The sequence below is a fragment of the Sinocyclocheilus anshuiensis genome, unplaced genomic scaffold (genome assembly GCF_001515605.1).
Source record: "Sinocyclocheilus anshuiensis isolate Anshui unplaced genomic scaffold, SAMN03320099.WGS_v1.1 scaffold560, whole genome shotgun sequence".
Classification (NCBI taxonomy): Eukaryota; Metazoa; Chordata; class Actinopteri; order Cypriniformes; family Cyprinidae; genus Sinocyclocheilus; species Sinocyclocheilus anshuiensis.
In genome coordinates, this window is record NW_015554116.1 from 581,298 (window position 1) to 596,888 (window position 15,591).

Below are 15,591 nucleotides of genomic sequence, written 5' to 3' on the forward strand. Positions count from 1 at the left end.
GCCACTCGGACCGTTTATCCGCTCGGATCAAAGAGCGGCGCGAGCTCTCTAGAGCAGATGTGTTTACTCGGTCACGCAAGCATTAAGCAGCGCTGTGAGATCCAGTGTGAAGCACTTGTATTCAGCAATGAACACAAATGACTCGGTGATTAAACTAGTTTAAAGCCAAACAGCATAAACACTGTGTGCAACGAGACAGTCAGAAGGCTTTTCAATCTACACATCGCCATCATTTACCATGGTTTTACTGTAGTAACACTCACTGCACCATGGTATTGTGGCAGAAATTTGGGATATTCACACTGAATTTTATTAAAAGAATAATGTTATATACTTGTAGCATGTATTTGTGATTAAGTTATAGCATGTGTGCATTTATACTGAATGTTTTTAGACTAACGTTACTGTTTTTCATGCAAATAGGCTACCTAAAAACCATATAGTTATATTTTTAGCATGGTATTGAGGTGCTATATGTGTGGTTTTAACTATGTTTATCATGATTTAAATGTATGCTACTATGGGAGACCAATGCTTAATAAAAAAAAATTAAAAAACTTGGTCAGAATAAATTTAACCATATAAAACTGAGGTTGCATATCACTCATTAGAACTTGCAGAAACTAAGAAATACATTTTTCTATTTAGATATTTATTTTGTTAAGGAAAATTAATGGTCTGGTTTCTACAACTTTCACTATATCTATCTATATCTATCTATCTAGCTATATATATATATATATATATATATAATTTAGAGGAAGTCTCACCTGGTCTTTAAGCTGTTTGACGGAGTGCTGCAGGGTGAGGATGTGGCCGAACAGAGGGCTCTGCAGGGCTTCCTTCAGCGTGCCGAGCCTGTCACTGTGGGTCCACTCTTCCCTCTGCACGAGCTTGGACTGAAGTCTTTCCAAGGCCTGGAGCACCTGCTGCCGCTCAGAAGCAGACACTGAGAACACACACAATCCAGATATTAACAATGCCAAGACCGATTAAAGACATAGTATGCTTGCTTAGATGAAAATCACAAAAATGAGTGACACCTGTCGGTACGTTCTCATACATTGCCGTTATCTTGAAAATTCAGTGCAGATTGACCTGTGAAAGTAGAAGGAAATGGATATGTGAACACATTTAAGCTTCAATTTGATTTTAGAATTGATTAGTCAATAAAGACAAGTTACTAGTATTAATTTAATTGGGCTTTTTAAAATAATTATATGGAAAATGTATACATTAAAATTGCTCTTTTTGAGTGTAATTTCCATTAAAATATTATATAAATTGCAGAAATAATAATAATAATAATTATTATTATTATTATTATTTAATGGGTGACATGAATACTGTAACGTTTCATCAGGAAGTGCGTAGAAGATGTAGTGCCGACAAAAACAATCCGCATCTACCCCAACCAAAAACCGTGGATTAATAGCGATGTTCGAGCAGCCTTGTCAGCGCGGACATCTGCTTTTAAATCCGGACACGCTGACGATCGCAAACAAGCCAGTTACGATCTCAGGAAATCCATCAAAGCCGCAAAAAGACAATATAAAAACAAAGCTGAAGAACAATTCAACACTAACAATGCAAGAAGCATGTGGCAGTGCATCAATAACATAACAGACTTTAAAGGGAACAAACCAGCTACTGTGAACATTGCCGCCTCTCTACCGGATGAGCTTAATAACTTTTATGCTCGTTTCGAGGCTCACAACACCGCCCACACAGAGAGTGCTCCCGCGGCTGCTGCAGAAGAGGTGAGTGCACTCTCCGTCTCTGTCGCGGATGTAACCCGATCATTCCGACGGGTGAATATCCGCAAGGCTGCGGGTCCTGATGGCATCCCAGGCCGTGTGCTCCGAGCATGCGCATTCCAACTAGCCGGTGTTTTCACAGACATTTTCAACTTCTCCCTCTCTCTGTCTGTGGTTCCCTCGTGCTTCAAAAAATCCACCATTGTGCCCATACCAAAGAAAAATAAAATCACATGCTTGAATGACTGGAGGCCCGTTGCTCTTACACCCAGATGTGACAATAAAAGTGACTTTGACTTTGACTTTGAACCAAATAGTTAATGTTTCAAATTTGTTATGTAAAGAAATACACTGCCGATCAAAAGTTTGGGATCAGTAAGATTTTTTATGTTTTTTTAAAGGGGTCCTATTATGCTTTTTCACTTTTTCAACTTTAGCCAAGGCACACGAACTTAGAGTGGTTACATTCATCCGGGTTTAAATCGTGCTCAAATTTATTTGATATTGATGCAATATTTACACTGAAGCTTGCAGGTGGCTATGGTAAGGGGCGTGACATTTCCCGACCAGGCGCCGAGTGGAGCCAATCACAAAACACTGACCCAGCTGACCAATCACAGCACACACTGGCCCAGCTAACCAGTCACAAAAAATCAAGACTTTGTAAAAGAGCATAATAGGACCCGTTTAAATAAGTTTCTTATGCTCATCAAGATGCATCTATTCTATTTGATCAAAAATACAGAAAAAAAAAACTAATTTTGTGAAAAAATTATTGCAATTTAAAATAACAGTTTTCTATTTTAATATACTTTAAAATATAATGTATTCCTGTAAAGCTAATCTGGATCTGTGATAAATAAAAAGTTAAAAAGAACAGTGTTTATTCAAAATAGAAATTTTGCGTTACAATATACACTACTATTAAAAAGTTTGGGGTCAGTCAATTTTTTCTTTCTTTTTTTTTCTTTTCTTTTTTTTTTAAAGAAATTAATACTTTTATTCAGCAAGTATGTGTGAAATGGATAAAAAGTGATAGTAAAAAATTGCATTGTTAGAAAAGATTTCTTTTTAAATAAATGCTGTTCTTTTTAACTTTTTATTCATCAAATAATCAAAGAAATAAGCACCACAAGTAAAAAAAAAAATTTAAGCAGCACAACAGTTTCAACACTGATAATAAATCAGCATATTAGAATGATTTCTGAAGGATCATGTGACACTGAAGACTGAAGTAATGATGCTGAAAATACAGCTTTGATCACAGAAATAAATTATATTTTAAAGTATATTAAAATAGGAAACCATTATTAGAAATTGCAATAATATTTCACAATATTACTGATTTTCTGTGTTTTTGATTAAATAAATACAGCCTTGATGCGCATAAAAGACTCAGACGGCAGTGTATGTAAGAACAACAACAATAATAAAACTGTAATAATTGCTGTTATTATAATTATTGTCAGTAATAATTATAATCATTTAATGAGCTATATCAAACATTCAAAATTCAGTATAACTCACAATTAGACTTATCAAACAGAAATCAAAGTGATACTAATTTCCATGTTGTCCTTGACCTTTTTAAATTTCCACAAAAATGGGAACCATGCAAATGTTATAATACATAAATCATCAATGTTTCTCCCAAAGATGGTAGTAAATCTTAGTTTTACTAAATTTATGCTGACATCGTGCATTTGTTTTCATATGATCAAACAGAAATTACTCTAAGACTCAAGTATCGATTTCTATAACCTGTAACCATATCTTTCAAAAGATCATTTGGTAGTTTCTGTTCACATAAGCAGCCAAACAAAAGTGAGAGTATCTACCATACTTACCTACAATATTTATGTCCATACACTTGGTCTTGAAGTTAAATCAAAACTTGGAACCCCTCATAAAACACAATCCAGCATTTCAAGTGTTGTTTTGGGCTGAGATTGAGTCCTGTTTTGTCTGTTTACACCTGCGCGAGCCTCACCTGGAACCAGGAAGTGATCATTCACGTTTCGGCGAACTTTATTTTAGTTTAAACACAAAGAAACCATTATGCAACTGAAGAATAAAGGGGTGTTTATATTTCTACTCTTTAAATAAAGTATCATTTATAGAATGTCATAGAATATAAATTATACAAACGCAAACAAACAGGTGCATACGCGTAAAACACCGAGTCACCATTGAAATCAGTGCTCTTAAACTTATTGACAGTCTAAATAAATAAACGAATCATTTTATCAATCGAAACGTGCTTTGTTTTCAAATAGCAATAATAAACCATAACTTTGAAAAGAATGAAAATACAACCTCATACACAAACGTGCTCCTGCTTCCCAATACAAACGCTATTATGTGACACAAGCTAGCGCAGTTAGCCGGTTATAAAGTTGATTATCAGCATCAAAAACCGCGAATAAGTTGAACCGACACTTGTTTTTAAGTGCAAACTTTCTCTAACCAAACAATCTGCCTTTATTAAGTATATGCATAAAGTTAAAAGCGACAAATAACAGAATTACGAGAGACTGCATGCTATGTGTGCGGCGAATCTAGTGCACTGTTTCTTTAAGAGCTCCGGCAGTCACGTGACAGTTCAACATGGCGTTGCGCTGGAGGAGTTTGTTGCGCTTTCGGTCAACAACACGGCCGCTGATCATCTTCACCTTCTGCCTGACTGTCATCCACAGCCTGAGGGACGATGTGGACAGCTGTGATCAACTGCGGCTGGGACAATATCCTTTAAAAATCGCCTAAATATATTGGGATCGTTTAAATAGTAGCCGGCTAGCTAGCATTGCCGCTGTTATCCCTACTGGAAAAACCAGCTACACCAGCTCAGCACTGGTGCTTGTTTTTAATATAAATGTACTAATTTAACTTACAAGTCAGTATTTTACATAATTAGAGTACAAAAATTAGGTGTTGTGTTCTAGATTTGTGATTCAATCTTGTATGGAGTGATGCAGAAAGCTATACTCAATATGCCCTACATTGCATGACATTAGATTAGGTTTAGACCGGTTTGAACATTTCAGATGTGTTTTTATTACATAAATGTACAATTGATTACATTTCGATGTCCACTGATTGTCTTATGATGGCTCATGTCTGTCATTCATCCATCACTAGTGGAAATCTGTATCAGTTAATGTTGCTTTATGATATAAATACCACTTGATTTCTCCTTGACCGTGCTCAGGTATGTGTGTAAAGAACCCAAAATAGATGATGCAACTCAAGAACCAGAAAACTGCAAGGACCGGTTGGCTTGGGGTGGGTCGGCTGATATATACTTTTATTATTTTATTTATATATTTCATTATATTAACATTTCTGTATATTTCATTTTTTATTTACGTTTCATAAAAATATATGTCTATAATGCCAGAATATGCCTGATACTAGCTACATGTCACTACATGACTATTAAATCAGGAGTCTAAGGCTGAGTTTCATTGCAGTGGAATGTCTACCTGCTCCAAACATCAGCTGTCGGCTGTCAAATGGAACGCAGTTCAAATTCAGTGGTGAAGAGGTTGGGTTTAACAAAAGCATCCCGTGTCGAAATGTGTAAGTCAAACTTACTTTGAATTTGAGTATAGATGATTCATATTTGCGAATAATCTGTAAATATATTTGAATAACATGGATGTGTTTTGTTTTACATTAGGAGTGGTTACTCATACAAAGTAGCTGTTGCGCTGTCACTCTTCCTGGGATGGATTGGGGTGGATCGGTTCTACTTGGGATATCCAGCCTTGGGTAAGACAGTACTACTTGACTTTTATTGTTGGTATTTTGGTCCATTCTTTATAGACACTGTGAGATTTAATGATAGGAAAGTGAAATCTGCAAATGTTGCAAACCAGATTCGAACTTGGCTAAATGTGTAGGCCACTAGGCCATGGATCCAACGTTGCATTTTTCCCTCTTTGGCTGTGTGCCGTAGCCCGAAATCTCCTCTTTCTGGCACCCATTTACCCATCAATAACTCATGAAAATATCTCATGCTTGTGCTGCGCTGAACCACAGGGGACCTTTAGAACAGACAGAATCAGTCCTGGATATTCTGCTGTTGACATCATCTCTTGTTTCCTTTCCAAGGACACACCTTTTCACCAGATGTTCTCAGAATAAGAATCACACAGACTGATTTTTCTTGCACTTGTTGATTTAAAAAGGCAGATATGGACATTTCAGCACTGACATGGAAATTTGATCTGATACCAATAATTATTATGGATATATTCTGATCGTTATTATGATTATGATATGACAGTAACCGATATAATTGTAGATTAGTGTTTTTTTCTTAATGCCCAATCCTGGTAACAAAATCTAGAGAGCAGGGTGGCATATATAATCTCGATTATGATTTATTTATTTACTTTATTTTATTTTACAGTTTAACAATAAGAAAAAAAAAGAAGTATGTAAAATTACAGACTTCAAGGAAGCACTTATTTTTACAAAATTCACTAAAACAATCTGTTATTTTAGGATTATTTATATACTGTACTATTATTTTTTTTAATTTTGTATTAGCTTTTATATTTTCAGTTTGCAATTCAATTTGCTTAATTTTTTAGTATTTTTTGTGCTTTTGTCATTTTTATTAGTTTTTTTTTTTTAATTCTAAATTGATTTAATTTTTAGTTTTAGTTTTATTTCAGTTAGTAATTATAGTACTTATCAGTTATTTGCCAAGGCAGCATTTCTATGCTAAACTTTTAGTTTAGTTTACATTTTTCATCTAATATTTTATTTCAGCTTTATTTGAATTAACAAAAATGTTTTTTTTTCTTAATAGTTTTAGTTAATAATAACAACACTGATCTTTTTTTTTTTTTTACTACAATGCAATAAATAATTACCATATTATATTAGTGAGAATCAGCTTAGGGAATAATGTGAATTATATATATAAAAAAAATGTAACTTAAGAATTAAAACATCCATAAATTAGGGGGGATTTTCAGGGCAAAATGTATTTAATTGTAATAAAAAATAATGCCTAAAAAAAAGAGAGACTTTGTCAGCAATATAAAAAAAAAATGCTTTTGAATTTACGTAGAAATGTGACCAGGGGCCTGTTTCATAAAACAAGTTTACCAAATAAGCCAGGTTTATTTCAGTTTGTCTGACTTATTGTCCATTGATTTGATTCAAAATAAGTCAGACTAACTGAAATAAGCCTGGCTTATTTGGTAAACTTGTTTTATGAAACAGGCCCCTGGTCATGTTTTAAACAGGTTTTGTGGGAGTCCCTCCATCAGCCATGGATTTAAAGCCAAAAAAAAAAACATTGATTAAAGACTGGGTATTAAAGTGTTTTTCTGGCCTTTCTGTTAGTTCGAAGAACTCTAGACCTTCCCCTTTGACAACAATATTAACAATCCCCACCAGATCCACGCCTATTTTGAAAATAAACCCCTGAGAGAAATCGCAGCGCACACTGATGTCATGAAACGGTTTTGTAGAGCTTTTAAGAAAAGGTACATGCTGTTCACACATGAGGCCAAGAGTATCAGTCCTTACAGAGCTGTAGAACACGTGCTGCTTTCAGAACATGTGAGAAACCCACCGATGACCCTTTTTAGAACACCTTGCTCTTTTTTGGCACCAGCTGTTTTAACAAAACGAATCAGCATGCGACAACTAATTAACTAAAACAGTTCTCTCCTTTACCATCAGATCTCATGGTGTTCGTCTATCCCATAGTGCAATTATTGTCATCACATGCAGATGAGTTCAAGCCGTACATCTAAATCCCAAGGCGGAATACAGCGGGAAGCTCCGTCTTTCTGCCTCTCTCCATGTTTTAAGGACTTCCTGATCAATTAAGCACCTGCTTTAGGACAAAAGGGCCTGGGCGTTTGAAGGTCCCCCTTGTTCCCGGCTTCTTTGTGAAAGGCAGGCTCACACCATGCTGGAGTCAGTTGTATAGACGTGTTCATTGAGAGCGTAATGGCCCAGCAGCTCTGAGGTCAGTCCAGACCAGGTGTGACTCAAAGAAAGGCCTGGACTTGTTGAGAAGACATTCTGCAGGTGGCTTTTTTGATATCCGTCCTGGAATCAACATGCTAAACCCCTCAATGACCAATTATAAGAAATATTAGAGATGATTAGCAGCAATTATGTTTGAATCGCAGGATGGAAAGGTTTTTTTAATTGACTGCAGATCTCATGGGCTCCTGATGGTGTTTTCAAATGGATATCCAAAATAGGCCTACTTAAATTTAAACCAAAATTTTTTATTTTGTGGCAATTATGCGTGGATATTATAAACCTTAACTTGGCTCATGAATATTAATTGAGTGACATACCATCCTACCTTACCAATTAAGTCTTAAATGCACAAAATCTTCTAAATTCTTCACACAGAAAGAAGCCAGTTGTATGAATTTGTAATTTGACCTTACAACCTTGCACAGTGGTTTGAAAACTTCAACAGCAGTCTGCACTAAAAACCACAACGAATAGCTTTGCCCTCAAAATTGTTTTTGTTTGGGGTCATACAGAGAAGCCAGAGAGAAAGTGTTTTTGGATACAAACTGGTTATGACGGGAGGCTTTTAGTACAGTATGTTCTTGGTTAACATGTGGATCACTTTTTGTTTGTTTTCAGGCCTACTGAAATTCTGCACTGTGGGGTTCTGTGGAATTGGAAGCTTAGTGGACTTCATGTTGATATCCATGCAGGTAAGACTTTTGACCCATTTATTGATGCATGCATTTCCTTCTGCTTTTTTCTCAAAGGTTGATCCATTTTGTTATTTTATTTTGGTTACTGATGCCTAACATATTAGTCATTCGGGTTTTTGTTTTGTTTTATGCCCCACATTTTCTTTCCGATTGGCTGTAATTGTGTCGCTTCACATTGTATTTTGCTTTCACCAAGGATAGAAAGTATATTTGATTTTGGAAATGTGCTTTTTTTATTTTATTTGGTTACATATTTTATTCATTTATTATTTAGGAATTATTTTATATTTATTTTTTTTAAAGAAATTAAATTTTTTCTTAAGGAAAATATTGTAAGATTTATTGCATAATAACATACAAAACACATTTTATTTATAAAATAACTATATATTTTTTTTAGAATTGTATAACTATGTTTTAATATTCCTTATTACGATTATCTACCAATACTGAGATTTTGGGGGAAGGTTGTTTAACAGATGTATAAGTAATGTCATTTGGGGGGGGGTGATATGACAGGAAGCGAGTGGGATGGGATCGGGAAAGTTCCACAAGGCGGGATTCGAACTTGGGATACCCGAAGCGCAACTGTGCGCAATTCTCCCTCTTAACAAACTATTAACTACGCCTTTTGCCTCAAACTCATGATTTGCTTCTTATTAAGTTGAGGATTAAGATATCTAAAATATGATCATGCAGAATAAGGCATTAATATATGCTTTATAAGTACTAATAAACAGCCAATATGCTAGTAATATGCATGCTAGTAAGCAACTAGTTAATAGTGAGAATTGGTCCCTAAACTAAAGTGTTACCTTATTAATAACATTAATTTACATTTATATTATTTTAATTTATTTATTTATTTTAATTTTACAGTGAAATATGATTCAGACATTTCTTTACGAATCCTGCAAATGTGCGGTTCTTGAGCTATCACCATTGTGCCATTTGATCAAGACCTTTAATAAATATACTGTAAGTCACTTTGGTTAAAAGCGTGTGCTAAATGACTACTAGATTACATTTAGCATATTAGGGCAGTAACCAGGGGAGGCACTCTACCCACAATCCCCTAAATGAGCTGCAGACACAGAGACTCAGCACTGACTTGTACTTGAATGCTTGTGTTTGTATTCAGTGGCACCTGTGTCTCTCCTCCGGTGCCTCCAGCTCTGTGAAAGGAGCTAATGAGAGCGTGGTTTGTTTTCGCCTCCTCCTCCTCCTGTCCTGAGTCGCACGCTCCCACAGGATTCCCCTAACCCCTATTAAAGGCCCCCTACACCTGACAAGAGAAAAAAGCCACTCCATTTGTCATCTTGTTAGGCCTAACCTCACCCACTCCGCTCTCATTAGGCCTCACGGGTCTGAATGAAGCTATACATGAGAGACGTTTGCTCACCGCTGCCACTTCCACACACCACTGATGACAGATATTTATGGAAAGCTCTTATGCATGTTGAAGGATGGCTCCAGGAATAATTATTACATGTACTTTAGAAATCCGCAGACTGCTGCGTCATATGTTGGAAATGTTTGCGTCCCCCGCTGCTAGTGAAAACAAATTGTTTTTTTGAGATTTGCTCAGATGTGTCTGAGCTACTGAACGCTGAGGGAACAATGAGCTGATGTCTTGCGACATGTTTCAGCATGTTGGAAAAGATCAGGACAGGACAGTTACGATACCTTAGTTGTCATTCATCTCAAGAATCATACGTCATTATTAAGCTACAGCCTTTCAATCTCTTTCAAATTTACTGACTTCCATAAACATTGTGCGCCTCAAATCCTCCGTACCTGGTTCGATTATGCGTAGTCGCCTGCAGCACACTACCTCAAAACAATACCTGTCCATTCATTGACAATTTCAGGCTCCTGCCAGTTTATCATCACTCCTTCAGTCGTTTTGTGTTACTCCTCAGAAAAAACCCCTCCTTCTAGCCGCAGTGGATAAATAAAGCAAGCCTTTATTTTTTTAAATGGCCGTGGCGGCTTTGATTAACAGGGCCACTGCAGTGTTTATTGTTCTCTTAATGTCTTATTGAAGGCCCTGGGAGAGCAATGCTTTTAAGAAGTGCCTCTGGCAGCCAAAGCTGTCACGCACTAACATTCTCAATTAGCTGTCGACTGTCGGGCCTCTACGTTTTTAAATTGTGACACTTTTGATAAAGAGTATCCCCTTCCCTCAAGACCCCATTTGCACACATCGCTCCTCTCTAAAACCCCATATTTTATACACTAAACTACCTTCGCTAAGAGCCATGTCGTCCGGGAAATGCATCTTTGAGAACTAATGAATAAACACCTGGGACATGTTACTGTTATTTATATTCATCAATATTCCCTCCGGCAAGTCGCACCACGTTTTGGCCTTTTGAAAGTAATGATGCAAGATTAACGGCGTCGTGAAACTATAGGTTTGAGAGTGGAGGCATCTAGTGAGTTTGATGGATCGAATGTTAATGGTATGAGAGAACATGAAACTCTAGTTGACCACCACACCAATCTAGACAACTCTCGGCCGATACCATTGCGAGAGGAAATAGCTTATATTGGGCCACTGCCAGACGAATGCTAATCTCGATATGGTAGAACACAGTGTCTGTGTTTGGTGGGCGCTTTTCTCCCTCTACCAGATGTGTGTTCTCATTATCATCCCGTCCCAAAGCGTAGCGGAGCAGAGCCGGCAGGGCCAGGTGTTGGGCACGTATGCCTGCAGGAAGCCATTACACCGTCTTTGTGCGTCAGTCCAAGCATGCTGCTTGGATAGTAGCTGATCTCAGAACTGGCACGGGCCCCAGTTTGGGCTCTAGGCTCATTGTGAAACTCTGATCTGGGGACTGTCCTTCGGGACACTCCTCCTCACCAGGACTCCAAAAGCAACCTCAATTACAGCACTGCCTGGGGTTAAACTTAAATTGCCTCCAATTCGGCATTACTGTCTTATAATTCAATTGTACGAGCATGAGCCATCTGAGGAGGACGGTAGACCCTACAAGCCCACCTGGTATTCATCATTGTGTAATGTGGAATCATGTAATTGTCTGGTGAAAGATTACATTGTTATGTAGGTATCCCTATGCTGCTCTGACATTTGAGACTCATTCTGTTTGCTCTGGTGTAGATCGTGGGCCCATCAGATGGGTCGGATTACATTGTGGACTACTACGGGGCACGCCTCACCCGTCTTTCGATAACAAACGAGACCTACAGAAGAACGCAGCTCTCTCAGTGAAGACACCAGGTGAGGATCTCTTTGTCAAAGCAGTGAAAACTTAATATAAGGTTGGATGGTATAGTTGTGAACCCTGTCACACAAAACCAGCAGTGTTGAGAGGAGAAGACAATGGGTGTATTGGTAAGTGGCATATTTTTAAAGTCCTTCAAAGATTTCTCAATAATGCGCTGAGTCAAGATCAGTGGTGATCTCGAGTGACCTCCTGGGGTATCAAAGCAAACTGGCAGACCAAGGATACCTTCAGCTGTGCTCTAAGCCCCTGTCCACCGCCCCTCACTCTTCTGTTCCCCAGAAGGGGCTCCCTGCTCTGGGGAGAGAGAGAGATTAAATGTCAGACGTGCTGAGAGGACATTGGGAAAACATGGCGGGGTCGTGAGATTGCACTTATTATGGCTGGCACCAGGGCTGCATCTGTTGAATTTTGTCCTGGTACTCCACACACACGCTCTTGCAGACATCCCCCATATCCAAAAGAAAATAGTGGCCGCATTGTAGACGATTCCTTATATCTGTGTCTGTCCCCTATCAGTTTCTGTTTCCAGCCAGTTCGGCTCTCTGGTTAACATTTGCTGCCGCAGTGGTAATGGCGGTGACGGGTGTTATGCGGATGTGGAGACCATTACTTGGTCTCCCGTGTTTCCATTGTTCCAGCATAAGCCTCCGAAAAGAAGAGTTCTCCATCCCTGATTCACTCAGCCACATTCACCACATTTCCTTGTCTATTTGCTCCTCTTTTCTTCTATCTCTCTCTTGCTTTCACCAGTATCGGGCCCGATACTGAGCTCCTGTACTCGTACTCGTTAAAATGCCCCGATACCAAACGCCGATACCACATTTCTGTAATCAGCGGTACAGTGTGCTCGTCAGTGAACACTGTGTAGTTAATGCTGCTCAATGTGAAAGCCCGCAGGTGATGGAGATTTACCGCTGATTACAGAACCGGCTTTCTACATACTCTTTTGGTTTCTGTACCCAATATTTAAAAAATTTACAAATGCAATAAAAATATTGGTATCGGTACTCTGTATCGGCAAATACCAAAAATAAAAGTATCAGTATCGGGCGAGTACTGGAAAAAGTGGTATCGGTGCATCCCTAATTTAAACCAAACAACCCAAATTTAGATGATCTACACCTTTAGACAAAGCAACCTGTGTGTCAAATGGTCCAGTCCTTGGATATAAAAAGTGCAAAAATTGTATCCTAAGGGTTGAATACCTTGTCATTGGGGCAGAACCATTAAAGTACCTTATCTATCCCTAAAAGTTGAATTACTACCATGAAACTTTCATGGGTAAATAAGGTTCAAAGATGTCCCTTTGAGGGTTCTGCCCCAGCAACAAGCTATTGTACCCCTGAAAGTACAATATATTTACCTTTTACTTTTTCTGACAATGCACAGGGCATGAAACCCTCTGATAAATGTCCTACAACCAACTTAATCCTCCTTCTGTTTTTCTATGTTTCATCCTTATAAATAGGTTTCTCATGTTTACATCAGCTCTGGAATGAATCCAGAAACACAAATTATGTTCTTTCTCGTATAGGAAAAATGACACTGATCCATTTTCAGCATTGGAAACGTTCCCTGCCACATGTGTCTTCTCCAGTGTGGGAAGAGACTGATTTATCTTCTGCTTGTGTTATCCTGGACCTGCTCCCAAACAGAACTAACTCTTTCCATTCTGCCATTTCAGGTGGATCCCAATGAGATGACCCACCAAATGTACAGGATCGTGTTATGTAAATCCCATCTTTTCTTTGGACATGCCTTTGCCGTTTCCAAACACAAAGACACATGGATGTGCCAAACAACGCTCTGGGAAAGACTAGCCCATGTCTGGAGTTGCAAACATGGCTCATGTATGTGCTGAGCTAGCATTGGTCCCACTGCTCCAAGTTCTGCTAGGATCCTTGTATAGCTGTTTTTTTCCACTGGACCGCTCATGTCCTCTATCACTCTCTCTCCATCTCTCCATTAATCAATCTCTTCCTTTGAGTCATGCTGGTGGAATGTCATCCATCTTTTGTTTATTTTCATTCCTGTCCTCACTAGCTTCACATTGTTGGAAATTGTGTGATGTTTTGATGTTATTTAAACACTGTAAATAAAGTTTTATTATCATTTTCTGTGCTGACATGTTTTGTACTTTGCTTTGTTAGTAGAAATTCGCAACTAATCGGATTCCATATTGGTGCTGACCAGTATTAGCGGATGTTGATTTTTGTCGTTGACCTGAATTGGCCGATATTAGGAAGGTAATTTTTTTTTATCATCAGCCCTCATATAATAACATCTGGTATCGGTCAAAATAATCTCTAATTGTAAGATATCGTATAATATTGGGTTGTTACACATTTCAGGTGTCTAGTAAAAGTGGTTCATCGTAATCCCCTCTGATCTTCAAACGGTCTGTGTCAGACCAATGTCAAGTGCTCCTTCAATTTTACTTGAGTGTGTCTGCTTGTCTGCCCTGCCTCAGTCTGTCACATCGCCATTAATACAGACTCCTGTAGAGGCTCTTCATCACGCTGAAGTGATTGCGGAGCAGGCCTGACTACGCCAATGTGTGTGCGTTTACGTGTGTACGAGCATGCTTCCTTATGAACTGCAGTGTCCTTGCTACAACACGTACGACTCTGCTTGGATATGTAAAAACAGATTTAGCACGTTCCCCAGCGTCTGTGATGACGGGTGACCAGTGCTGCTTTGGGACTCTGCCCAAGCTCTCCAGAGCCTGATTTAGGCATCTCTATAAATCTCCATGAAACAATAGTTTGGACAGCGAGGATTCGCACAGTTTTAAGATGTTCAGTCGCTTTGAAAAGCAACCGCATGGTTCAATTTGAAGCATCATTCATGTGAGTTAGGCCCTGAAGTTTGCTACTTAAGATTAGGGATTTGAAAACCCTTAACCGTAAGTATGAGCAATAATAACAATGCACCGCTAAGAGTTTGAATGGGTTTAGATTAAGTATATCAAGTCATACAGCTGTCAGAGTTGTTAAATGTCTCCTTAAAAATGGAGAACAAGATAACTTTGATCTTTTAATATAAAAGAAAAAAGTGATTCATGTGCAAAATGTTTTCCTAACCCCCTCCGTCCCTTTCTTGTCCCTCTTTTCTCCTCCTCTCTCAAGCTCTTTTCTTGTTCCCCAGCAGTGCAGGGTTTATCAATAGACCAACCGGATAGGAGACTAGAGATTTATAGTGCACTTCCCACAAGAGAAAGTAGCAGCTCTGGGACTGCACCCTCCCTCAGTGCGGAGGAGGCCATTCCTCATCCGGCCCTGGTGTTTTATAGGTGCAACCTCCATCTCTCCCTTTCCCGCTCTTGGGCTCTTTGAGATGGAGAAAATTAAGAGGAGGAAACAGCTTGGAGGAGGCGTGTGGTGCTCCCTTTCTTTTACCCGTCCAAAAACAACAAACTCCCAAAGGAGGGGTGAAATAATCCTGCATTGCAGACCACATTGATTCCTTATGCAGCTGCATCAGGTGGGGAAATGGGTCCAAAATCACTTATTCCTTCTCTCGTTCACTATTTCCAGTATGGTGCATGCCACGTAGTGCATTTTATGGGGAAAGAAGAGAACAAAATGAGTGAGTGACTAGCTGCGTTTTCATTACCCTTAAAGGGTTAGTTCACCCAAAAATTAAAATTCTGTCATTAATAACTCACCCTCATGTCGTTCCAAACCCATAAGACCTCCGTTCATCTTCGGAACACAAATTAAGATATTTTTGATGGAATCTGACAGCTCTCTGACCCTGCATAGACAGCAACGCAACTGATATGTTCCCAAGTTCAGAAACGTAGCAAGGAGATCTGTAAAATAATCCATGTGACATCAGTGGTTCATCCGCAATTATACGAAGCTACCA

General features: G+C 38.5%; 2 protein-coding genes across 2 annotated transcripts in view; one reads left to right on the forward strand and one right to left on the reverse strand.

Annotated features, from left to right (window-relative positions):
* The window catches only part of patj (PATJ crumbs cell polarity complex component), a 134,871-nt gene extending 130,584 nt beyond the window's left edge, over nt 1-4,287 (reverse strand). The window contains exons 1-4 of the mRNA XM_016462200.1: nt 4,074-4,287; nt 3,605-3,747; nt 1,044-1,098; nt 771-949 (exon numbers count right to left, since the gene is read on the reverse strand). Of these exons, the coding sequence (XP_016317686.1) occupies nt 771-949; nt 1,044-1,065 (201 nt within the window). The 5' untranslated portion in view covers nt 1,066-1,098; nt 3,605-3,747; nt 4,074-4,287. The remainder of the gene's footprint in view (nt 1-770; nt 950-1,043; nt 1,099-3,604; nt 3,748-4,073) is intronic.
* Nucleotides 4,288-4,316: 29 nt separating this feature from the next.
* On the forward strand, nt 4,317-13,845 carry LOC107669801 (TM2 domain-containing protein 1-like). Its single transcript, XM_016462199.1, has 7 exons — nt 4,317-4,498; nt 4,966-5,039; nt 5,228-5,336; nt 5,437-5,528; nt 8,394-8,467; nt 11,595-11,714; nt 13,406-13,845. The coding sequence occupies exons 1-6, from the start codon at nt 4,365-4,367 to the stop codon at nt 11,703-11,705; spliced, it is 594 nt and encodes a 197-aa protein (XP_016317685.1). The 5' UTR covers nt 4,317-4,364; the 3' UTR covers nt 11,706-11,714; nt 13,406-13,845.
* The last annotated feature ends 1,746 nt before the right edge of the window (nt 13,846-15,591 follow it).